This window comes from Tetrapisispora phaffii, chromosome 6 (genome assembly GCF_000236905.1).
Source record: "Tetrapisispora phaffii CBS 4417 chromosome 6, complete genome".
Taxonomy (NCBI): Eukaryota; Fungi; Ascomycota; class Saccharomycetes; order Saccharomycetales; family Saccharomycetaceae; genus Tetrapisispora; species Tetrapisispora phaffii.
In genome coordinates this window covers 544,405-569,304 of record NC_016525.1, presented here as the reverse complement: position 1 = coordinate 569,304, position 24,900 = coordinate 544,405, and the positions used below count along the sequence as shown (strand labels likewise).

At 31.9% G+C, this 24,900-nt stretch overlaps 13 protein-coding genes across 13 annotated transcripts; 3 read left to right on the top strand and 10 right to left on the bottom strand.

Moving 5' to 3' along the window:
• Window positions 1–602: 602 nt before the first annotated feature.
• On the top strand, window positions 603–2,453 carry ALE1 (lysophospholipid acyltransferase; the record flags this gene model as incomplete). Its single annotated transcript, XM_003686126.1, has 1 exon — window positions 603–2,453. The coding sequence occupies one exon, from the start codon at window positions 603–605 to the stop codon at window positions 2,451–2,453; it is 1,851 nt and encodes a 616-aa protein (XP_003686174.1).
• A 206-nt stretch (window positions 2,454–2,659) lies between these two features.
• MED4 (Med4p) lies at window positions 2,660–3,580 on the bottom strand (the record flags this gene model as incomplete). Its single annotated transcript, XM_003686125.1, has 1 exon — window positions 2,660–3,580. The coding sequence occupies one exon, from the start codon at window positions 3,578–3,580 to the stop codon at window positions 2,660–2,662; it is 921 nt and encodes a 306-aa protein (XP_003686173.1).
• A 480-nt stretch (window positions 3,581–4,060) lies between these two features.
• On the bottom strand, window positions 4,061–5,176 carry TPHA0F02580 (uncharacterized protein; the record flags this gene model as incomplete). The annotated part of the gene is made up of 1 exon (XM_003686124.1): window positions 4,061–5,176. One exon carries the CDS (start codon window positions 5,174–5,176, stop codon window positions 4,061–4,063), a length of 1,116 nt encoding a protein of 371 aa, XP_003686172.1.
• Window positions 5,177–6,202: 1,026 nt separating this feature from the next.
• On the bottom strand, window positions 6,203–6,850 carry SEC22 (SNAP receptor SEC22; the record flags this gene model as incomplete). Its single annotated transcript, XM_003686123.1, has 1 exon — window positions 6,203–6,850. One exon carries the CDS (start codon window positions 6,848–6,850, stop codon window positions 6,203–6,205), a length of 648 nt encoding a protein of 215 aa, XP_003686171.1.
• Window positions 6,851–7,291: 441 nt separating this feature from the next.
• YRM1 (Yrm1p) lies at window positions 7,292–9,691 on the bottom strand (the record flags this gene model as incomplete). Its single annotated transcript, XM_003686122.1, has 1 exon — window positions 7,292–9,691. One exon carries the CDS (start codon window positions 9,689–9,691, stop codon window positions 7,292–7,294), a length of 2,400 nt encoding a protein of 799 aa, XP_003686170.1.
• Window positions 9,692–10,126: 435 nt separating this feature from the next.
• Window positions 10,127–12,508, bottom strand: PDR8 (Pdr8p; the record flags this gene model as incomplete). Its single annotated transcript, XM_003686121.1, has 1 exon — window positions 10,127–12,508. The coding sequence occupies one exon, from the start codon at window positions 12,506–12,508 to the stop codon at window positions 10,127–10,129; it is 2,382 nt and encodes a 793-aa protein (XP_003686169.1).
• A 696-nt stretch (window positions 12,509–13,204) lies between these two features.
• TPHA0F02530 (uncharacterized protein) lies at window positions 13,205–14,329 on the top strand (the record flags this gene model as incomplete). Its single annotated transcript, XM_003686120.1, has 1 exon — window positions 13,205–14,329. The coding sequence occupies one exon, from the start codon at window positions 13,205–13,207 to the stop codon at window positions 14,327–14,329; it is 1,125 nt and encodes a 374-aa protein (XP_003686168.1).
• A 578-nt stretch (window positions 14,330–14,907) lies between these two features.
• Window positions 14,908–15,111, bottom strand: TPHA0F02520 (40S ribosomal protein eS28; the record flags this gene model as incomplete). Its single annotated transcript, XM_003686119.1, has 1 exon — window positions 14,908–15,111. The coding sequence occupies one exon, from the start codon at window positions 15,109–15,111 to the stop codon at window positions 14,908–14,910; it is 204 nt and encodes a 67-aa protein (XP_003686167.1).
• A 473-nt stretch (window positions 15,112–15,584) lies between these two features.
• On the bottom strand, window positions 15,585–16,154 carry TPHA0F02510 (uncharacterized protein; the record flags this gene model as incomplete). The annotated part of the gene is made up of 1 exon (XM_003686118.1): window positions 15,585–16,154. The coding sequence occupies one exon, from the start codon at window positions 16,152–16,154 to the stop codon at window positions 15,585–15,587; it is 570 nt and encodes a 189-aa protein (XP_003686166.1).
• A 688-nt stretch (window positions 16,155–16,842) lies between these two features.
• On the top strand, window positions 16,843–17,490 carry YPT6 (Rab family GTPase YPT6; the record flags this gene model as incomplete). The annotated part of the gene is made up of 1 exon (XM_003686117.1): window positions 16,843–17,490. One exon carries the CDS (start codon window positions 16,843–16,845, stop codon window positions 17,488–17,490), a length of 648 nt encoding a protein of 215 aa, XP_003686165.1.
• Window positions 17,491–17,776: 286 nt separating this feature from the next.
• On the bottom strand, window positions 17,777–19,810 carry TPHA0F02490 (uncharacterized protein; the record flags this gene model as incomplete). The annotated part of the gene is made up of 1 exon (XM_003686116.1): window positions 17,777–19,810. The coding sequence occupies one exon, from the start codon at window positions 19,808–19,810 to the stop codon at window positions 17,777–17,779; it is 2,034 nt and encodes a 677-aa protein (XP_003686164.1).
• Window positions 19,811–20,669: 859 nt separating this feature from the next.
• On the bottom strand, window positions 20,670–22,487 carry HRD1 (E3 ubiquitin-protein ligase HRD1; the record flags this gene model as incomplete). The annotated part of the gene is made up of 1 exon (XM_003686115.1): window positions 20,670–22,487. The coding sequence occupies one exon, from the start codon at window positions 22,485–22,487 to the stop codon at window positions 20,670–20,672; it is 1,818 nt and encodes a 605-aa protein (XP_003686163.1).
• Window positions 22,488–23,219: 732 nt separating this feature from the next.
• On the bottom strand, window positions 23,220–23,624 carry HTZ1 (histone H2AZ; the record flags this gene model as incomplete). Its single annotated transcript, XM_003686114.1, has 1 exon — window positions 23,220–23,624. One exon carries the CDS (start codon window positions 23,622–23,624, stop codon window positions 23,220–23,222), a length of 405 nt encoding a protein of 134 aa, XP_003686162.1.
• Window positions 23,625–24,900: the final 1,276 nt, after the last annotated feature.

The window sequence follows — 24,900 nt, the reverse complement described above, 5'->3', positions numbered from 1 at the left end:
TATTGGTCATCGATCTCGTAGTTTAGTTTAATCGAATGGGTGTCCGTTGAACTCAACAATTATTCTTTTACTTTTTAATGCTGAGAATATTATATATTAATCAATTATGAGTTTGAAAAGGATCCCAACTATATCGCTTAAAGAAACAACGCAGAATTTTCGTAATTGTTTCTTACAAAATTCCGAAATATACAAAGACATAAAAATACATTTATGCAATAAACGTTAATTACAATATTATTTCTATGAATCAAATCTACATAAATATAAATTGTACATATTAGGGTTTTCGATTTAATTGCAAGTGAAGTTATTGATCTGTAATTTTGACTATTATTTTTGTTACTACAGCAAGTGAAGTGTAATATATTATTGTATATTTCTATTTAAGTTTATCTGTAGTACTTTAAAAGATAGGTGCAGTTTTAGTTCGGGAAGCAGACACATTTTTTTGCGGCTAACAAGATCTTCATAATTATCAGTTTTGAAGCTTAAAAGTAATTTGAGAGTAACATTATAGTCAATATAAATTTCGTAGTGTCCTAATTGCCGTCTCATTTTATCTCAAAGACTCAATCAATAAGGGAAAAACGAAATTAAGGATGTACAATCCAGTTAACGTACTGCTATTATCCGTTTCTGAAAAGATTGGATTAGATGCATTCATATTAAAGTATGCATTGTGTTTATTGGGATCATTCTCATTTAATACAGTTTTAAAAAGGCTACCGGATGATAAAATCAATGTTAAATGCCTATATATATTAGCCGTGTCTTTATTTTACCTTTTTGGTTTACTGAACCTCTATAGTGGATTTCGTACGTTATTAATAAGTACGATGTTTACGTATACAATCACAAAGTTTTACAAATCAAAATTCATGCCATACGTCAACTTTGCTGTCGTTATGGGTCATTTAGCTGTCAACCATCTATACGCTCAAATTTACAATGTTCAAGAGTCTGAAACAATTGATATCACTGGATCACAAATGGTTCTAGTAATGAAATTGACTTCTTTTGCTTGGTCATACTACGATGGTAGTTTAACTTCAAAGGAAGATTTTGAATCTCTATCTGATTTTCAAAAGACACAAGCAGTTAGGCAGCATCCACCATTGCTGAATTTCTTGGCGTATTCTTTTTTCTATCCATCACTATTAACAGGGCCAAGTTTTGATTATACTGATTTCGACAGTTGGTTGAATTGTGAAATTTTTAAAGATTTACCTGAATCAAAGAAACCAAAAAGAAGATTGCATCCTGATAAGAGAAGACAGATTCCTAAGAATGGTAAGTTGGTATTTTTTAAAGTCTTACAAGGTTTAGCATGGATGGCGTTGAGTGTCTTAGGTCCAATCTACTTTAAAATCGATTATATGTCTAACAAAGCCCAGTTCTTGGAGCATTCTTTTATCTACCGAATCCATTATATGTATTTAGTGGGATTAATTTACAGATTTAAATACTATGCAGCATGGACTATTTCAGAGGCTTCTTGTATTTCATGTGGATTAGGATACAATGGTTACGATAGTAAGAAACATGTTATAAAATGGAATCGTGTTCAAAATATCGATATTCCTGGTGTTGAATTTGCTCAAAACACACACGATTCATTAGAGGCATGGAACATGAATACAAATAAATGGCTGAAAAATTCTGTTTACTTAAGAGTCAGCAAAAAAGGCAAAAAACCTGGATTTCGCTCTACTTTATTCACCTTCTTGACTTCAGCTTTCTGGCATGGGTCAAGGCCCGGCTATTATTTGACATTTGCGACAGGTGCGTTTTATCAAACCTGTGGAAGATATTATAGACGTCACTTGAGACCAATGTTTTTAGAAAAAGATGGTAAGACTCCAAGAAAATCGAAAATCATATATGATTTTATTTGTTTTTATGTAATCAAATTAGCATTCGGCTACATGGTTCAGCCATTCGTTTTCTTGGACTTAAAAAAATCTATTGAGGCATGGAGTACTGTATATTTTTATATACACATTTGTGTTTTCATAACCTTTATTCTATTCATGGGGCCATTTTCGAAACAAGTTATTCAATTTTGTAAGAGTAAACAACCAAAAGCAATTGTCATTAAAGAAAACAAGAAATTTGAAGACGAATTATCAGCCAGTGCTGGTTCTCTAAGTGACATTATTAAAGATAAAACAGAATATGAAGAAAAGGAAAAAAGCATGGAACCTGGAATCCCTCATATTGATTTATCTGAATGGGAATGGGTCGATGTTAAAGAAGACTGGGATTTATTTGTCGAAGAATACAAAGCATGGAGAGATAATAATGGTTTAGAAGTAGAGGAACAAAATTTAAAGAGAGCATTTACCAAATTCATGGAAGAAGTCAAAGACGTTTCTGTTCCTGTGCCAAATAAAGAGCGTAGATTGAGCTTTAGTGCATACTTACCAAAAACTACATCTAAAGACGAATAGTTGAGCTGTCCTCGAAAAGTATACAACATTTTATATATTAAGTAATATATAAATTTATTACGAAATATATGAAATAACGATTCTATAATAAAAAATTATACATTATTACATAATATAAATATGGATGGTGACTGTTTAATATTTACGTTTTCGATCCTAAAATATAGATATTTTTTATTAGCTCTATAACATCTATAAAATATAAACTAAAATTCGTCTGGATTAAATAGTTCTAAATCTAGATCCATGTTGTCATTTTCATTGTCATCATTAGAATTGGCCTCATTTGAATTTTCCGTCTTTTCTTCATTTTTATGTTTACCATCGAATACGAATGATTCTTCTTGTTCCTGTTCAACATCAGCCTCTCTTGTATTCTCAGTTCCGTGTTGTTCTTGTTCTTGTTGTTCCTCTAGTTCTTTGTCACTATCATAGCTTGTATCATTAGGCAATTTTGTTAACTCGCTTCTGTGAATGGAAGCGACAGCTAACATTCCTCTTCTTAGAGCATCTTCTGCGGGCCAAATAAAATTATTGGGTCCTATGCTCCCTTTATTAAATGTTGGTGGTATTTTTGTGAATTTAGAGATTTTTGTTGCATAATCCAAGAGTATTTTTGAATTTATTTTTTTCTGTTTTTCATGCATGACATCTCTTTCAAAATATATTTCCTCTAACATTGGTAATGAATTCAACATATTTCTCGAATCATTTAATATATCTAATATGTGTTTTGTTTGTAGATCTAATTTTTCTGAGTCATCTTTGATTTTACTAATTTTCGTATCTATTTCATCATATTCCTTGAAGGATCCTAAATTTTTGTATAATCGTTTATCAACTTCTATTAAGGTTTTTGCTACTTCAACATCCGGTCTGAAATTGTCAATTGATGATACCAGCTTAATTAATGTATCTTCGTAGTTTTTAATATCATTATAAATTGCAACATTTGCTAGTGAATCAACAGCAGCAGTATTCATGTTTGAGGCAGTCCCTTGTGATATATTGTTTGCTGTCGATTGAGGCACAGCTACTGGTGTCAATGTCGAATTAAAGGCCTCTGCATTTGACTTAGTCAAGAATTCAGAAGCGTTAAGGCCATGCATATTATAATTATTAGACATTTCCAATAATATTTTTTAAAATTTAAAAGCTGCTTATCTGCACTGGACCACAAATTTACCACTTGAATCTTTCAATTGTTGTTAGTTTGTTCAAAACTCCAACTAATTTGTTTATTTATTAACATCATATGCTAGTACATTCTTTAATACAATTATAAACTGATAATTATATGCGATTATTGATCTCAAAGAGCCTTTTAATGTTGAAGCCGGGTACCGGTTCTTTGCTTTCTCCAGTTATGATGACGCTTGGCGTCACAAATTCAAAGTGTCATAATGATAAGGTAAGTTCATTTTGCAGAATATAAAAGTATTTATTAACTATCTTAAGTCAATTAAAGTTTACATATATAATTATTTATTTGTTTTTACTATTGATTTTTTAGACATACCGTTGACCTTACAAAAAATTAGTTCAAAGTCGAAAGAAATCAAAAATCAAAATATAATTGCGGTTTGAGAGATAGCTATTGTCAATTACTAAAAGTTGACGGCTGGAGGTGGACAAGGTACTCCATCCATGTCTAATTGCTTGTCAACTTCTTGTTTAAATCCTTTAGACCACAATTCATGATTTTCTCCAATGCTGTACGAAATCGTCTTCTTCAAGTAACCCTCGGGCCCTAGGAATTTCAGTGAATCGATCACATCATCTAGCAAGATGGCACGGCCTGCAGTAATATTATCCTCTAAACCTGGATGTTTGATATTGACTATATGGACATGGAAGTAGTAGTACGAGGGCTGATAATGAACAAAAAGCCTTAACTCATCAGAATGGACTGCATAATTGTAGTTTGCCGGAACAACTGACCTTATCTTTCTGTCTAAGTTTATTAACCATTCCCTGTCGGATTGTTTTAAATCTCTAACGGTTCTCAAATCGTTTCTATAAACAATAGCAACCAAGTACAATGAGTCGACATTAACCCCATCCCATTTAGTATTTGGTAATATGATTACTCCATCACTAGCTTTTGCTGATTGCTTTTCAACAAAATCTTTGTAGATAACCCTTTCCTTCTCAATGTCATTATACAAAATATCATTGACCCAATCTAGTTTCCCGCTGTTGAAGATTTCGTCAATATATGGCTTCACGATCCTGTTATAGAGTTCTGGTGTCTCTTTAATCATATGAAGGGGTGTTTGTTCGTATTTCTTAATATGAACCGGCGAAGCTGGCCAGATAAGGTTCAACCTAGCAGTTGGGTTATTTGTAATGTGCTGCTTCAAGACAATCAGCCCCCAATGATAAACATCATTGGATGCAACTTCACGAATGCATTCTATATTATTTACACAGGAAAATTCATCATCGCAGTGGTAGAATATTGGGATCTTTTTCGCTAAGTTCCCTGTAGAAGCCTTCGATTGGTCTTGACTGTGCAAATGGGTCTCATCAAAGATAAAGTGGGTCTTCTCAGCAGTCATAATTGCCTTTTTATTGTCAATAGTTCCTAATAGAGATAAAGTTTTTGTCTGTGGGTTAGTATCAAGTACCTTCAAAAATTCAAATCTGTTTATAAGGTCTGAGAAGTCCTTATGCTTCTGCATGTCACAGGAGGAGTCAGCTTTGTTAAAATTTTCAGACATTGTTGATGTAACTTGGTTATACTTGTATTCCCTGTTATCACAGTTCACTACCAACACTACTTAATTAAATTAAAACCAAAGAAACAGTCTAATTTGTCTGTGAAACGGTTATTTTGGGCAAGGGATACTTATATAAAATTGATTTACAGATATGACAAGCATTGCGTTTTTGCTTCCTTGCTTGATACTCTTTTATATAATACTATTTCTTACTAGCATTCACATATACTCTATCGAAAGTGATGGAACCCCAGTTTACAGATTGGGATACGATGAATGGATACACCCTTATCCCTTGACTTGCTGCATGCATAATTCCCTGCCAGCTTGCAAGATGAGTACATCTGATGATATACTTTTTACAAAACATCACGTCCTGTATTTAGCCAAGGGAGAGCTAATTATATATAGTAGCTATTCTTGTAATGGAGTATTTATTGTATCGTTGTTGTGTATCCTTTAAAATTGGAGGCACTTTAATTAAACTGTGCATCAATAACATCAAATTGCTGTTGCAAAGATGCAACAATTTCTAGGTTAAAGTAGCACTCAGCTCTGTAGTTAATAGCAGGAAGTATAGCATAACTTTAATTTAGTATCCACATTTATTTTCTTCCATTAATCATCAAGAGCTAGTATATATTGTGATGTATTTTTTATCAGTATCCCCATTACGTGATGTCCAACATATTTACCTTTTTGAGGTTACGTTATTACCTCCAAGGACAACCCACCCTTAAGGATACTAAAATATGCTGCTGCCAGTATTGAAATCTAAATAAGTATTTGAGTTATGGGCCACTCTAAACAAGCTGAGTTATTATCAGTACTGTTGATCATTATTTTATGTAGTGTAAAGATTAATCTGTGCTGTATATTGGCCTCAACCGTCTCTTCAAAAGTCAAGCTCATTACGTCATGTAACCTTTCTCTCTATATACTGGTTGGTTAGTACTTATTTTATTCGATACACGTATATATAACTATTATCTGATGTATATATATATTTAAGTAAGTTCCAAAGTCTCATCTAAGGAAAATATACCAAAACAGGAAGACACCTAACAATGCAGAAATGGCGATTGGTGCATATTGACTTAATAAAAGATCAAAGTTAATCTTTTGAGCTGATTTTCTGTATTTCTTAGACGTTTCTCTCAAGTTAGAACTCATATCACTCATTTTATCCAATGAATCACCTCTATATAACAGATCTTCTATGTTTTTCGACATGACTTGTTTGACACCAACTAGTTCTTGATTCAATTGATCTAGATTATCTTGAACCTTCTTATCACTGTATATGTTCTTGGTTTTGGTCAAAAAATTGTCGAACTTCACAAATGCATACGGTCTAATATTTGGTTTGGTGACATCGTTAATGTATGAATGCTGAAATTCCTGTTGAATATCATTCAGGTATGAAAAGGCTAGGTTTCTTGGATAATTTTTTTCAACAATAACAAAATATATCACAACACCATTTTTGATATAATTTATCTCATAGTTATTACTTTCAATCGTCGCTTCAGTTGCTGATTGTGGTGTCATTCTAGAGACAAGCATCTTGACCCTTTTCTTCTGCTCTGAAAGCTGAGGATTCATGTTATCGTCATCCACAGATGTACATAATGGTAGGCCATCCTCCCTATATAGTAGTGTAGACTTAATCATTATGTATATACCTTGTTCAATCGACTATTACCTCAAACAACTTTGATCCGATAGTGATGAATCACAAATAATTCCAGTAGTACCTTGCTGAATTACACCTGAAAAGTAACTGTAACACTGGATATAACTAAGGCACGATTGTATTTATACGTAACACAACTAAACACTGATGGTGTTTATTATTAACAACAAGCTTCTCTGGTTCATGAACATAGCTCGTATATATATATATATATATATATGTGTGTATCAGATACTAATTACTACTTTCAATACGTGTGAACCATTTCCAACCTTCAGCGCGTTGAGAAATAAGTAGTGTATCCAACAAACATTTTTTGTATATTGTTATACGAATGGATGTTATTATAAAGATGTGTCGTTAAATACATTATGTTCCTATAAAATCAACTATTATGTGAGTGTAACCGATTAGTTTACCTACACAGCTTCGAATATATTATCGATTTTAGCTATTTCTTGCTCCCAGTCAAGAACATAGTTCGCCCAAAACTCTTTTGAATATCTTTCCGATTCTTCCTTTGTAGTTGGAGAACCTAGACTGCAATTATCAAAATCCAATATCCTTCTTAAATGGTCTAGATATTGAAAGTTAGGGTTCTTGATATCCTCCATAGATTCTTCTATGGAGGATGTATAACCTTGAGGTGATATATATAAAGATCTTTCTTTGCCAACTTTAATTTCGTTGGATGATTTATTGATCTGGCAATCAATTTCTTTCTGTAAAACATTTCCTGCATTAACTAAACATTCATTATTAGCTGCCCACTGATGTTCAGTTTTATCTCTAATACTTCTCATTGTCGATATAATTGTAAAACAAATTTTGTGAAGCGTCTTCATTATTACACAGCTGTACGAACGTAACAATACGTTCGTCATCGCTGTGACTTGAGGCTCCCACCATTCTATGCTAACATTAACGTAAAAATCAAAAACACTATCCATATTGTAATTTTCATCATTCGGAGTACAGAAGGACTGTATATCAAACGGTGCTGTTCCTAGATCTGATGACAAGACTAGGTTATTGGAAAAGTAAGTCAATTGCAAATAAGCTACAAAAAAAAAATGAGATTGTGACCTCAATGTTGCAGAATTAGTTAAGGATATGGAAAATGAAAGATGCGGAGAAATATTCAAACGAGAATATCCATCAGAATCTAATGCCGTGTTTCTAATAATTTCTGGATAATATTCATTATCCAATAAAAAACAATATTTCACCAAATTTGTTGTTAACTTAAAAATCATCATATCGAATTTATATGTATAATTTCTAACTTTTGTTACCGATTGATGTGGATTTTTGTTAAGTCCTAAAAATGTTATAATAACAGACAATGCCGGAATCAAAACAATGAATTTCATAAGGGATATATTGTGCATTTGATCATAATTGACATAATTTTTAATATCAGGAAATTCCAATTTTAAAAATGAGATAATCTCTTCTACAAACTGTGAGAGATCTGGTGTTTCATTTCTGTCAGTGAATATAATATATTGTTTCCTAATAATTTTCAAAAATCGCAAAATTAATGCAGTAATCGAGGTATATTCCACTTCTGAGGCGTATAGTTTTAAAAAATCATCTAAATCGTAATCATTTTTCGATATTGCTAGTCCCTTTCCTGTGTTAAACGACACATCCCAATCTAAAAATAATGTAAACAACCAAATATGTTTGATGCTCTTCAAGCTACCACATAATGTTTCCTTATTAGAGTAAAGAGCATCGATATTCCTATTGAAACCTAGGCCTATACAAGTAGAGCACAATAGATCAGAAATCGTTAGTAAGTTAGTATAGTCACCACTTGTAAGGCAATATGTTTTTAAATAAAACACATGAAGTAATAAAAATTGTGCTTTCTCAACGTACATTGATTTTGAAGTTGTGATACCTTTCACATGTGTTCTGTATATCTGAATAGTGTGAGGAACTTCTAGGCCAAAATGAGTAATGCATAGAATTTCTAAAATAACAGCAACCTTGAAATGATTAAATTTGTTTATCAATATAATTTGAATGACTTTTTCATTGAAGTTGTCAAGAATAAAACATGCCTTTAAATCACTTAAGATCTTATTTTTATCTAATGCCATACTATGGTAGTATATATCACTTTTATCAAAAAAATCATTTATTGATTCCACAATTTCTTTATAAGGTGGGAGATTTAATGTAATATGATAGAGTAGAGATTTTGATTTGGAGAATGTTGCTTGTTCCTCAAAGCTGAGCTCATTCAGTTTTTCAAAATTATGTTCTAATTTCCATCGATCTCGTGAAATCTTCACCTTCTCCCAAATATAATTAAATAATTTGTTACTTCTGAATAATGTAGAATTTTCTATCAGAGTTGTCCTGATAGATGTTGGTCCAGATACAGAAATTTTTCCTGATTCTTTCATTTGAAAATTGTAATAATCATAATATGGATTTTTCTTATATTTTGTATTTGAAACTGACGGACTATCGGCCAAATAACCATTAGTATTCACTGTATCTTTTAACATCTCTATGTTGCCTTCAGATGGGGATAATGAATCATAAACATTTTCCTTCTTCGATAAATTAGAAATATTTACCTTGCCATCATTTGCTGTAGGAGAAGAGGCCCGAGAACTCGTAGTATATGTGTAGGAACATTCTTTACGCTGTCTAACTACACATGTCGAACACATTGGCTTATTCTTATCACATTTCAACTTCCTCATCCTACAAAACGTGCATGATTTAATAAGCTTATTTCTCTTCTTTTTGACGCCCTGGTTAGTACCATTTGATGGCGATGGACTTGCACCGATCATCTTATATATATATATATATAACAACACTCTTCTGAATTTAACTATTTCCAGTTGTCGTTATATTGTGTCAATAATGGTGTCACTTTTATAATAAAGATATCTTAGACTTCTCACACGATGAGGGCCATATTTTCGATATTACTAACTCCAATAACTAAAAATTATAAAAAAACGAAAAAACCAAAAAGGAAAAGAAAGGTTATTTAACTCATCGATAAAGGTCGAAGTTAATGAAAGTATAGGGACTGATAAGCTACATGGGCATATGTTATTATTGGTTAGACTTGAGACTACAGGAAACTATATTTGTATTTATAATTAACCAATTTATTATAAATATGGTATTTATATGTTTATGTTGTGTTCAGTTTAACGTGTTATAATTTTAAAAAAAGTCTAAAGAAAATAATAAATATGCCTATTTGCGTGTATGGTTTATTGTGTCGGCAATAAATCTGATTCTAATATGTTATCGTTGTATAATGATGGAAAACCAAGGTTCCAGCTTTCTTGTGTTAATTGAAGATAGTCAAGATATATTTCTTTTTCCAGTAGATCCAGTTGTTCTTTTGACAATGAGGAAATATCAACGTTTTCACTTCCTAGATTATTTTCTGCTTTGATTCTTGACTCTACACCTTTTTCAAACAAACTTTTGGATAATCTTTGGAATTCATTTATCATGAAAATATAAAATGAGTTTATGGTTAGCTTTTCAAGATAGTTATCGTGAAGACTCGTAAACATGTCAAATAATTCAAAAAATTTGAGAGTAGTAGATTTGATTGAAATCGAAGTAGAATTAGTTACCGAGACGGTATCTAGCGGATCATTGAATGTAGTCGCAGTATTATCAATAATGATCCAATTCTTATTAATAGTAGTCAAGTGTAGGAAAAATAACGCATAAGCTTCAGTTAAGGTTCGAGCACACAATGAAAAATTAATTAATGTGAGCATGTTCAAATTCATTTCTCTATCATCTAGTATAATTTCTGGTAGCTCACTATTATCGCTATTTTCCCTTGCCTTTAGATGTCTAAAGTATAGTTTTCGATAAATGTTATTGCACAATGACAAACCAATAATTATATATTTACATAAACCTGATATCAGCATTGCTGAGCTATCTTTCAGGGTATAGTTGAGGATACTGTGAGAATTGATTAACATACCAATGCATGGTGCTAAAAGTAAATGATCAAAGTCATCAATAAGGTCATCAAAATTTGACTCATTGATTTTTGTGTTAATGTATAAATTTAATGGACTAAATGACTTCTCAATAAACTTAACGAGATTTGCAACATGATACGAAACATTTACTTTACACCTGCTTGCATTCATTTCGTTTACATAAGACCTAGAAATCCTTAAAAACTGTTTTGCCAACAGAAGTCGTCTATTTGAATATTCTGCATTATCAGTTAAACTGATATTAAATTGTTTTGCATTGATGAAGCTATCACCTAGAGCCAATGGTTTACCACAGTCAAATGAAGTTAGTACATCTGCAATTAAAATATGATACCAAAGATTACGAACAGATTCATAAGATCCTACATTATCAAATGTATTTGATTTGTACCACCAATTGAGATCAGATAATCCCAAAGAAATTAAACTAGAACAAAGATGCATAACACTATCGACAGTATCTCTTCCACTAAACCAATCCTGTTGGAAATAGACCTTCGATAAATAATTTAAAAATAAAAACTGTAGTTTCTCAATTTTATTAAAATGATATTCAGTACTTCCGCTTAAAAGTGCAACAAATTCATACACTGCCTCAGGGACGTTTATTTTCCATTTTGCATAGATAATGATCATTAAAAGGACACCGAAACTGAAATAATTCTCCTCAGAGGAATTGAAAGTTACGATTTTAGTGTCTGGATTAACTTCTATAACGCTAGACTGAAACTCACGCATGACTTTCTCTTTATCAAGAATTCCATAAAGCTTGTGTAAAGGACTATTGAAATATACCTCTATGCAAGTTAAAATTTCATTATATGATGGCAATACCTCAATCACAGATTCGAATAAAGAAGAGTTTTTCTTACCGGATAGAATTGTATTACAAAGTAAGAACTCAGAGGTCATAATCTTCACACCATGTTCCTTTTTCCAATTTCTATTCATAGGGAGTAAAACATTTCCAATTTTGTTATACTCTGTATTGTAAACATCCCCTGATTGTTGAACAATAGTTTTCCATGAAGTGGTTCCATAATAAACTGACCATTTATTGCCACCGTATATAAAACGAAAGCTAGAGAAATCTTGTGGTTCTTTCGTAATGTAGTTAACAGAATCGTTGACGCCAACTAATTCAGAAATCGATAAAGGATCAACATTATTCACTTTTGAATTAAAAACGTTGTCATAGGTATTAGGAGAAGCATTGCTACTCGAATGATTTCCAAATGGGCAATTAGTGGCAACATGCGAACTATTTTTATATTTTGTAAGTTCAAGTTCAAGGTCATTGATCTTTTTCAATAAAATTTCATGAGGAGCATCTACCAATAATTCAGAGCTAGTAACGTTATAGTTATATGCTTCCATATATACACAACCAGTTAATTGACGAGAAGAACATTGATTACATGTTGGTCTACTATGGTCACATTTAAGTTTCCTCTTTCGACAAAAATAGCATGATTTTGGAATCTTTCTCTTCTTTCTTCTTTGTGACGTATCTGTGGTAGATTTTGATATTGTGTATGTTGATGATTCAGGAGTTAACGAATTGTTTAACACATTATTGTTTTCATTATTATGTATATTTAACTTACTATAGGATTCCATCTTAATGTAAAAGAAAATGAATATAAATAAATTAGTTTGGAATAAATATTGTTATCAAATACTTGAAATAAACAAAAAATAATCGCAGTGTTATTAAAGACTGGATTGAGGTTAGTGTGACTCCTTCCGAAATATAGTCTACCAGTAAGTCTAGTGTGATATAGTTTATTTCTCTTGTTCCAATAATTAAACTTATACTATTGGATATGTATCAGAAGGCAAGCTTATCTCAAGTATATATCAACTATCTGTAGTATAAATTATACAACGTTATGTATTTATGTATTTCGTTTTTATTAATTTCAAGTTTTGCTACCTAAGAGCATCCATTATACATCGTCGCTTTAAAAATTTGTTACCGAATATTTTCATAGACATTTCTTAAGCTTTGCATTAAACCTGATGATCACTTATATATTTAAAACAAGATAAACAATGTAATAAAAAATGGTGTGAAATATATATAGTCCCACTTATTTTCATATATGGTGCTCTAGTCTATTCATATCTTGTAATTAGGTCAATGATATCTAGGGACATCGCATTACGATAAGGTAATATGACACTGCATTAAAAAAGTGATTCTGATTGATACATGAATCAAATCGAATTTTGAATTTTATTAATAGTTTTGATGGAAATCACTGTATTTTAACGATTGAAATATTGTAATATATTTAAAAAAAACTAGTTAACATGTCAGAGGAATTAAATACCAACGAGTGGACTTGGAATGGCTGGACCAACGTTTCTCTAGACAACACAGAATATATTATAAATCTAGTCACAATATCTAATAAAAGTTTGATTTTAGTGTTTGTACCAATTGCTTTTACGAATGACAATAATCAAGATGATGCAATTTTTGTTGCAAAATTAGATGATGACTATTTCATTAGACAATGCAGTGACCAAGGGTTTCAAAGAGATAGTATTAACCAATTAAAAGCACATCTTTCTAACTCGATATACAACGGAGGTACAATACAGTCATTGAGTAAAGTTTCTTTAAATATCCAAATCATTTTACAAATCAATTGTAGCATGTCAATAAACATTTTTCTGCCAATAATTAAAATATCGAATGAGGTACTGACACATATTTATAATACCAGCATGCAATATTTGATTAGAAATATATGCATGCAAAATATAGAATCTAATATTTTGAAACAAACGATACAAACGAAATATAGGGCCATACAATATATCTCTGAACAAATCTGTACAACAATGGATGATAAAGAAATTATAAAGAAATGGGTACCCCCAGGTTCCATTCATAGTCGCAGTCTCAAGCCATTATCAGAAACGTGGCTTGATAACACAGTAGTCAATTCTTATCATCAAGCATATGATAGCAAGCCAATTGCTGAGAATAATCATATCTCGAAGATATTTAAACGTTTTCAAATGTGGACAACAAAATATTTAACATATAAGAAAAAAAACTCTGATAATTTTTCAGATAATAATAACAAATCAATAGATGTAGGTACATCATCATTTGATGAAAACTTTGATTCTTTGATTAACATAGATGATGATGAACATTCACTGGAAGGATCTTTAAATAATAGTGGAAACTCAATCAGACAATCATCAGATACTGACGTTTCAGAAACATATTTTAATAACGTGAATGGTAACGCATTTGAATCCAATTCATATCATTTTGAAGTTACACCTGAATTGCAACAAAATTCTACATTTGGAGAAACTCAAGAAGAAAACAGTGATATAAATACTGATGAACATGAAACTATTTATCATTCTCCAAAAAAGAGAAGAGTATTTGGTAAAGTCAAAAGTCAAAAATGATTAATTCATTAAATAAACAGCTATATAAAGGAAATACATATATCCAGAAAATTCTATTTAAATTTCTAAAATGAATGTTAAAACTAATTGTGGCATTTGTAGTAAAAGATAATCTTATCTTGACAGATTTTTAAATAAAAAGTCATGAACTTAATACTTTTATTGACTATGAGATCACTAACTTTGCTATAAATGGAAGAAATATAATAATAAGAATCACAAAACCACTACTAATGACATCGATCATTTGATTCATTGCATTCTTATCTTTGTATTATACTCTTGTTTCTTTCCATTCAAAGTTTACTCTCATACAATGTTTATTAATTCACCATTTTAGCAACAATCACAATAGCACATTGATAGTTTTGACCTCATTGAGAGTTGGATCCCAACTAACATTGTTCATATAAAAAAATAAATATTCAATATAATCATTTCTAGTTTCATTATATATAAATTTGATTATGATAGCCAACGATTAAATGAAGTTAAAGGAAGAAAAAAGAAAATGTTATTTTGGTGATAGAATTGATTAAAAAATAATATAGAAATAAAATTGAGAATCAAATATTATTTTAACGTAGACGACGAGCTTCACGTTCAGATTCCATTAAGACCAAAATATCATTTTCTCTAACTGGACCTTTGACATTTCTGACAATAGTTCTGGAACTGTCCTCTAAAAATTCAACACGAACTTGAGTAACACCACCACGAGAACCAGTACGGCCTAGTACTTTAATAACTTTAGCTAATGTAACTGGGGTTTTGGAATCCATTGTGTTGTTAATTGAGTGTGTCCTTGAGATTTTTTAATATATCCACGGGAAAATAATAATATCCTGTTCATTTAACAATAAAGATGGAAATCCGTTAAATAAGTTAAAAGATAATTTTTGTTTAGTTCAAATATTAGTTAATGCTAATTGCTTTATATACTTTGTTGTTGTATACATTGAGACTATGTCGTTGTTGTCGAAAGTTATTTTCTCCTATGAAAATTCAATCAAAATTTTCAGCGTCGCCCATAAACATTTGCCAATTGCTGATATGTTGTAGACACTATTTTGTTCATCTTGACTGACAAAGACAATTCCCCGCTCGTTAAAATGAACTTGTTTTCTCTTTATATTTACACGTGATATAGAGAAGGTCGATAAGTTAGAAAGCATAAGTATTATTAGCGTTGCTATCCAATATTAGTTCTTAATGCCAACCATGTAATTTCATAAGGACTTCGACTTATTTATAGTCAGTGATTAGGATCACTATATTTTTCTAATACTTTACTTGCGAATCGTTCGACTGCGTTAAAGACCAATTGTTCTGGGTTTAGTTTAGTTGGTTCACTGTCAACAATCTCCATTTTTGATTTGGAATAGCTGCTTAACTTCAGTTGGGTTTCATGATCATTCACCTTTGTGTGAATCTTGGTGACCACTGAGTTGTGAGACTTTGAAGTTCCACGTTTACTGTTGATGTTTATTTCTTTCAATGTTGACGTCTTTGGAACACTTTTTAACGGCTGTGTCTTGACAATATTTTCACCAAAAATAGTCCTCATATGTACTTTATCATCATGTGGATGTATTTTCTGCTTCTTGGATTGTCTTTTTCTAACATTATTGTTCCTTGCTAATTTTGATGACGTAGGGGTAGTTAAATTGTGAACTTTGCCGTTCGAATTTGGGGAATTGCTCTCGAGTAAACTCTCATCCAGTATTCGGAATGTGTTACGAGTGTCATTTAAAATTTTTTTTCGTTTAAGGGAATAGGACTTAATCTCTTCCGTATTACCCTTTGGACTGTCAATAGCAACCATCGAAGCGCCTACTTCAGACACTGATCAGTCTCCTCCCACTGCTGTAGAACTTACAACCTTCATCACGAAGAAATAAAAAGACAAAGTAAGGTGGAAGTGGTATGATAAAGCTACATATTCATTTATACTTATTAAAGGTAGCCACATGTTCCAATATAATAACTACCGTCAGTTTTAGGCGCCAATAGATGGGCGGTTATTATTACAAGTTTTTGTGATAGCTCGGGTAACGACATAAATTAAACTTAAAAAATGCAAAAAAAAAACAAATCACGTGCAATCTGTATTTATATCGACTTTTATAATTGTAGTGCACGTGACCGATACAAAATGTATATATTCTTTTTGAAATTTCGAAATTTTGAAAAGGAACAATTTCGATATCGAATAATACAACACAGCATTGAAGAAAAATAATTAGTAGTTTCAATGAAAATGTGACAATCACTAAGTACCTAATAGAAAAATTAAGGTTTAAATTAAATTGGTGGATATTGATGGAGTAATGTCCTAGTGCTCAAATTTGATTTTAATTTTGTGTGTTAGAAGAAAGGGCGAATAGTAGAGATTACTATACTCTAAGGGAAACATAAGTGTGATATTACTCACTTTCATATCGATTGTGCTACGTACCATTTGGTTTTGAAAACTGTGTATAATTCTTTTAGAATAAGAAAATCGAAATACAATGAGCAGAGCTAATAAGTCGTTAACTAAATATAAGATTGTGTTCTTGGGTGAACAAGGTGTCGGTAAAACTTCGCTAATTACTAGATTTATGTACGATACATTTGATGATCATTACCAGGCAACTATTGGTATTGATTTTCTGTCGAAAACCATGTATCTAGATGACAAGACTATTAGACTTCAATTGTGGGACACTGCTGGTCAAGAAAGATTCAGATCTTTGATTCCTTCTTATATCCGAGACTCTAGGGTTGCGATTGTTGTCTACGATATTACTAAGAAAAAGTCTTTTGAATACATTGATAAATGGATTGAAGATGTTAAAACGGAAAGAGGAAGTGAAAACGTCATACTGTGCATTGTTGGTAACAAGAGCGATCTTTCTGATGAGAGACAAGTTACTACGGAAGAAGGTGAAGCTAAAGCAAAAGAACTAGGTGCCACTATCTTCATGGAGACATCAACGAAAGCTGGCCATAATGTTAAAAATCTATTCAAGAAAATTGCAAAGTCTCTTCCTGAGTTTCAAAACTCTGATTCCACTCCTTTAGATGATAATAATGAAAGCAACACTGCAAATAATAAAGCACAAGTAATTGACATAAGCTCTACTGAAAATGAAAATCAAGGGAATTGTCAATGTTAACAAATTTTCTAAACAGTGTAAAATTTTAAGGCATATATAGTCCACAGAACAATCATTACAATTATGTACACTATTACTATTAGTCAAGACATGTCTGGATAATTATTAATTTAAGTGTCTGATGATGGTTAATTTTATATGTAAAAATAAATAATTTAACAATTTATAAATTTATTAGGACGATATTTTATTCAAACATTCTAATTTGTTATTTCGTTTATTATCTATTATTCATGTTAAAATAGAATTCCGATTTTAAATATATAGTTCGTAGGAAAAGAAAAGATTACATATTGTTGAAAGCAGTCTCTACAAACGAACCGTTTCTTAACAAAACTTTACATAATCGTGGTAGGACTTCTGCTTGTAATGGTTCATTAGGAAACTTCTCACCATCAACCGAAAATAATGTGTTATTTCCTTTGGGGACTATTCTATATGCTAATACTTTCGAGTGTATAACCTCAGGTTGTAAAACATGCGAACCTTTGTCTAATGCCAATAATATTGGTACCATTCTTGTAACTGCTGTTCTACCATCGGTTAGAACCATGTCGATTGCTCCATCAGTCGGTAATGCTGCTGGGAAAAACTTAATATCAGCAGCAATGTAAGGCATTTTCCCAGTGTAAAATATACCTAAGTTTTTTGTTAACTCTGGACTAACCCTTTCCCAATCACTAGGAATTCCCTCCTGGTATGGATACTTTAGTTTGAAGTTTTCTTCTGTTATTTCTTGGAAATCATCACTTGATCCTTCGGTAAATTCATTTTCCGGATCTATATCATATGAATTGAAATTAGGCCATGCTTGATGGGATTTGTGTTTTTTCAAATAAAATTCTTTTAAATCATTTTTATTTCTGGCTTGGTATTTGACATATAATTCACAGGGATACTTCTTCTTCTGTAAAATATTGAATGCGACACCGATCTCAAACCTCGCAGCCCCTATCCATCTAAAAAATTCAGTATTGATATCTGATTCTGCAATTAATCCATACGTTTGGCTTAGAAATGATAGACGAGGGGATGTGGAAAAATAGGATGGTTGAGAACAACATACTACATCAATTTGTACTTCTTTTGATTTGACAATTGACAATGCAGCATATGAGACATTATCAGTCCAATGACAAGATACGCTCATAGCATTGGCAGAACCACAGGGAAGTTGAGTAATGGCAAGTTTACTAAATGCAGCAGCTCTGTCCTTTCTTTGATATAACCCATTAATAATTTCATAAGGAATACCATCTCCTGACGCACATACTATAGTGTCATATTTATTTATATCCATTTCTTTTGCAACGTTAATAGCATGACCAGTATATTCAGTAAATACTATATCAACCTTACATCTACTTGCTGCTAATATTGGTTTTGCTTTCGAAAAATATAATTTCTTGGCATTCCCTTTCCCACCAAATTCGTTTATAATGGCTAAAATCTTTCTATTTCTACGTGTGCCTTGATAGCTTCTATTCAAAATTTCCGTTACAAGATCATGCTCCAAAGGTAAAATGGATTCTATATCTAAAATAAGTCTTTTCGGTATAATATCATGACGACGAGGTTTAGCAAACGTTATTTCTATAAGTTTTTTTGCATACTTTCTGTTAAAATTGACATCCTTTAATTCGGAATTAAAAGAAGTGTTTGAATGAAACGTCTTTAAATCAGGAGAAGTCGGAAATTCATATGCATCCTTGAAACTTTCATTGATTGTACTACGTCCTGAATCTACAGACTGGATGGAATTGCCCGTAGTAGTCTTGGAAAGCGATGATCTAGGAGATTTACGTTTTATATCACTTCCCCTTCTAGAAAGGGATCTATCAATGTACTTTGCATGCAAAATTCTTCCGAATGGTATCACGGTGTTAATTGGAAATTTGCCATTTAAAAACGAATAAGGTAAATCGCCGGATGTTCTTGGAGATGTTATAGAGTGAGTGTCACTTAGACATGTAATGCAACTTACCACAGACGCGGTTTCTAAGGTATCTAAGTCAGCATTGCTTAATATTTTTTCAGGGGTTTCATCAGTCGTATGTGTGCTCTCTAGATCATTGAATCGAGAGAATTCACCACTATTGTGAAATGCACTTGTGCTATTTGAAAAAGAACGTCGTAGGATACTATCTTGAGCAGGACCTAGACTCGATACACTATTCCTCTTTAAATTACTATAAGCCTCATTGATATTATTAGACTTTATGACAATGCCTTCTTCAGTTAGAAGAGCTCTGTTATAAGTCCTTTCCTTAGGCCAATGCTGTTTTTTGCTTCTGTGCTTATTTGAGTTTAACTTTACCATGCTATATTTGATAAGAATTAGTTACTTTAAAAATTAAAATAGAATTTGTTTCACGTAGAATACGTGACGATATAATTTCGTATGCAGTATTGTGATAATATATTGATTAAATTATATCTGTGCTTTATGGTTTACCATCAAATGTTTGCAATTACAGATAAATTGAATATGACCTAATATGCTAGTAAATGTTAACAAATTAAAAAATTAAAGAAAATGGTGATATGTATAAATCTATATCCAATTGCAATTTATTATAATGATCATGATAGTGAATCTTGAACTTCCAGCTTTAATTTTTGAGCTAGAAATGCAGTTGAAATTTACCTTTGTTCTTTCTTAGTTAAATTATGTAAATATAACATTAAATAAAGTAGATCAACACATATACTCAAATTACTTAAGTAAATTTGGCTAATCTTTTCTAAATAGAAGCAATTGATCCATTATTCCAAGGATAATTAAGCAATAACTAATCGCTTATTAAGAATGTGGGAATACTAGACGAGCCTTAGGAGCAATTATATATATTGTTCCGGGTAATTTTAAATGATCAAATATTTGGGTATGGGAACATATAATATAATCAGTAAGTATTATAAGAATAATATACCTGAAATGTAATGTGAGCATTCAATTAAAGACATATATAAATAAATTGTTACAATAATTAAATTGGGATCCTCCTCGTACTCTTTTTCTCTTCTCAAAAAAATAAATCTAATAATATTATTTAGCAGTGGAGGAATGTAATCCATGTAGTTTAATTAAGATTTTAAACGATAATGCAGTAGTGAAGAGGGTATCTTTATTTAACTTTATGATTATATATTTTCCAAGTATATATAGATGCATTATCCTATTGTTCAACCGTCTCTTTTTCGTCTATTTTTGAAGATATATCCTTTAATTTCCTCTCCAGTTCATTAATCTTGTCATTTAATGATTTGATAGTCTTGGGTTCGGTAGCCATCCATATGTCTTCATCCTTTATCACAACCTGTTTTATGTTTTTTGAATCTTTCAAGATTGGCTTTTCCTTTATTATCAACTTTGTTAAAATGGTCTGGTCTGGATTTTTTAGATCAGTTAACTCAAAAGATATGGATTCTTTATTTACAGATTTGATTAAGAATGATTTCCATTTGACATTATTGAATTCACATTCAGCATTTTGTGACTCTGAATTCAAAAGCTGAGAAGGGTTATCACTATTGGGTATTTCCAATTCATTATCTAAATCATAGTTGTCGTTATTTTCACCCTCCACGTCTGCATCGCCAATTGAGCTACGGAAGTTTATATCTCTTGCCAAAGTATCACCGACACTTTCTTGAACTTGAGAACTTAGCAATGCATCCATCTCTGTGTCATTTTCTGTACTCTCATCGGCAGCATCGTTAGAATTTGTAGCAGTAAGTTCTGTATTTCTCATAGTATCGGATCTAGTATTATTAAAAGGTAGTATATTTCCATTGCTATCAAAAACTGACAACCTGCAAATTGGACAAGTCTGTGATCTTTCCATCCAATTTTTCAAACAACCTAAATGTAAAATATGACAGCAAGGTAGCTTCTTTGGTTTTTGTTTCGAATGAATTGCAGCATTGTAAATTTGCTCTTCTTTCTCTTTATTTTCTGTTTCTTCTGTGGAGTTAAAGTCAATGTTGATTAAACTATCCATACAAACAATACACATATCGTTATCACTAGATTTCAATTCTTCCAAAGAGACTGTAGGTAATTTTTCATCCAATTGTTTACTATTCCTCCATGTTTTCCATAAACTTACAGTGCTCTGATATAATGTTATTACGTCCCATATCACATCTTTCAATAGAACTATCTTCATTCTGAATGGGATAAACATTAGTAGATGTAATAGAGTTTTTAAAAATCTGGTAAATATATCGATTGCTTTTTCGTACATAAATTTACCTTCTAATTCATTAAATTCTTCTTCATCATCTACCAAACCATCCTCATCTTCACCAACAATATTTAGGTTTCTATCCTCAATTGATTTGTGAAACTCGTATAAATTCAAACAAGTATGTAAGAATAAATTGACTAAATCTACCAATAACATAGTAAATTCAACACCCAATAATAAATGGATAGATGTGGATGCTCCCATAGAGTTTTTAATTGAATTCGTTACACATTGCATCATCATTTGATAGTCAATAACTGCAAATAATCCCAAGTTTAAGAAAAATCTATTCGAAAATATTAAGGACCGTATGCTTGAGTTATCATTCATTGACTGTAATAGACTTTCTAATCTATCCTTTAACACCCAATGTGCTACTTTCATAAAAATTAAAATCATTCCATAACTTGAAATGGACATAATTATATCCCTTTCATTAAACATTGAGGATAAGAGGCAGAAATTGATAATTGTGAAAGGTAAACGTTCGAGGATATGTTCATATTCGATTAATCTCAGTGACGAAAATAATAGATACATTAGACCCTTCCATATAAACGCAACATTTAGCAAACCAAACAATACCAATATGATAACATTCAATCCTTTCGTCAATTTTATGGTTACCTGCAAGTATGAACTTGATGATTGAATAGCCAAATATGTTACAAATATAGTGGAAGTGTAGATTACAAAAGTGATCAACGCCAGTTGATACTTCCTTGTAACGGAAAGTGAACTCATTCCCAGTAAATAGTAAAATAATGTTCTATATTTTTATAATTGTATTTATACAATTCTTAAAGGCACAATAGTTGAACCTTGATATCAAATGGAGACACCGTGTAAAAATAGTTTTGTAGGTAGGTATATCTACGATTATACTTACTTTTCGGTGATTTATAAAATACTGTATTCACAACTCACAAGTAAATGAGAGTTGACAATGGCATTGATCTTCTTTTACATAACCAGTATGCTTGGAAATCAACTATAATTAACCAACTTCAATCACTGTAACTTGGTTAATTAAATTATTAGGAGTGGGATACTATGAGAACCTTCGCGACTTAACAGTAAATTTAATAAATCACGTGCAGGGCACATGAGGGATAACGATTTAAGCGACTTTTACGAATTCTTGGAAAATAATAATGCCTTTTTAAATAAATATTAGTTAAGTTATAATAATAATACAAAAATATTAAAGTAGGTTTATATTGAACTCTCCTGTGTATGTTAATAACAGTACTTAAAGAGTAGTGACCAGTTCATGGAAGCATTATGGTGTGAGGAAGGCAGAATGTAAGGGTTGGAAGAAAAAAATGTAACCTTGCTCCACAGCCAGAAACGGGGTGGGTATCATTATGAAGTACAATCTTGAAAACAATTGCATCTTCTTATTCTATATGTATATAGTAGTGAGTTTATTTGGTTTTTGTTGTCTTCTTATAGCATGTGGGTAATTCCAATGCTCTATTTCTTCTTCTTTTGTTCTACTTTCAGCAACAAAGCTTTATTGATATGTGGTAAGACACCACCTGAAGCGATAGTGGCCTTAATCAAGGAGTCTAACTCATCGTCACCTCTAATAGCCAATTGTAAATGTCTTGGTGTGATTCTCTTCACTTTCAAGTCCTTTGCAGCGTTACCTGACAATTCCAAAACTTCAGCGGTTAAATATTCCAGAACTGCGGTCAAGTAAATAGCACTCTTTGAACCCACTCTGATCTTACCACTTGCATGTCTCTTCAAATAACGCTTAATTCTACCGACTGGGAATTGTAGACCAGCTTTAGCACTGGAGGAGTGTGTTTGAGAGGACCCGCCCTCCTTAGCACCAGATTTACCTTTACCACCGTGACTTTTACCACCGGACATGATTAATATGTATTTTGTGTGTGTGTGTGTTTAAACTACTTAGTTGTATATAAACTGTTCCGTAATACAACAAGAAATCATAATTACCTTTTAATAATTATGTATCAATGCATTATACCACTAATATCGTTAATTGTTGTTGTTTACTTAATGTACTTGATCACCGTCTGAACGCAAATATAGAAAGATTTGTTTATTTACATTATTTCTGGAAATTTGTTGGTAAAAAACCTATGAAAATGTACGTTACCCGGATAGTTGGTTACCCAGACATACACAAAAACGAGCACGACCATGTCCGGGTCACAAAATGCAATCACGTGCTCAAACATCACATGTTGCGCTATGCAGTATGTGAACCACCGGCGCCCCCTCGCCCCGCTCCTATAGATATTATACACACAAATAATATGCACATTACCAGAACACGCACTAGTATACGTCGCAGGTCGTAGGCTTACACCGCCATAACATAACACCGTGATTGCAAACTTATTTTCTGTTGAACAGTTCCAAAAACACACAAACTTCTCATGTCCGTGTGTCTCTGCAGCACTCGAATCGCACGCCTGAACAAGTACCCATCAGCCACAATTTGTTGAAATTCTTCTCTGTCTTACCTACTGTCTCTCATCTTCACACCTGAGAAGGTTTACAATGTAGTATTTACGAACAAGATAGGACAACAGGGTTCTCTCCTTTCAACAGTCTGTTTCCCGTATTAATATTGTAGATTTGTGCGCGATAATTGACTATTTAAATTAAAGAAAATTTACAAAATTAAATTTTTTCACTATGACGGTTTTAGTGGTTTGGATCGTTTAAAAGATATATTGAGATTTTAAAGATTTCGAAAGTTTGCTATATTCAATAATTGACGCAAACGTCAAGACGCTATTACGTTTGATGAAGAGCATCTTGCTAAGTTGTTGAACTCCAACATCTGGGTTTTGAGGTATGCAGTTTCTTGCTGCACTCATATCCGGAACGTATGTGTGTGGTTATGTCCTCGTGGCGGATCTTATCTTGAATGCACTCTAGTATGCGAGCAAACAGATGGTGATTAATGCTAGGAATGTCTTTCGTTTAGTCAATGCCGTTGCATTGATACATCTTCGTCATAATTCTGTTAGAGTCCTTCTGAATCAGTGCATGGTAGTTGATCAAGGAGTATCATCAGTTCAACAGTTCTGATTTTCTGAGTGATGTATCTTCTGGTTGGTAATTGTTCTTAAAAGAATAGTTTCTTTGCTATTGATGACATTCCATTTGAAAT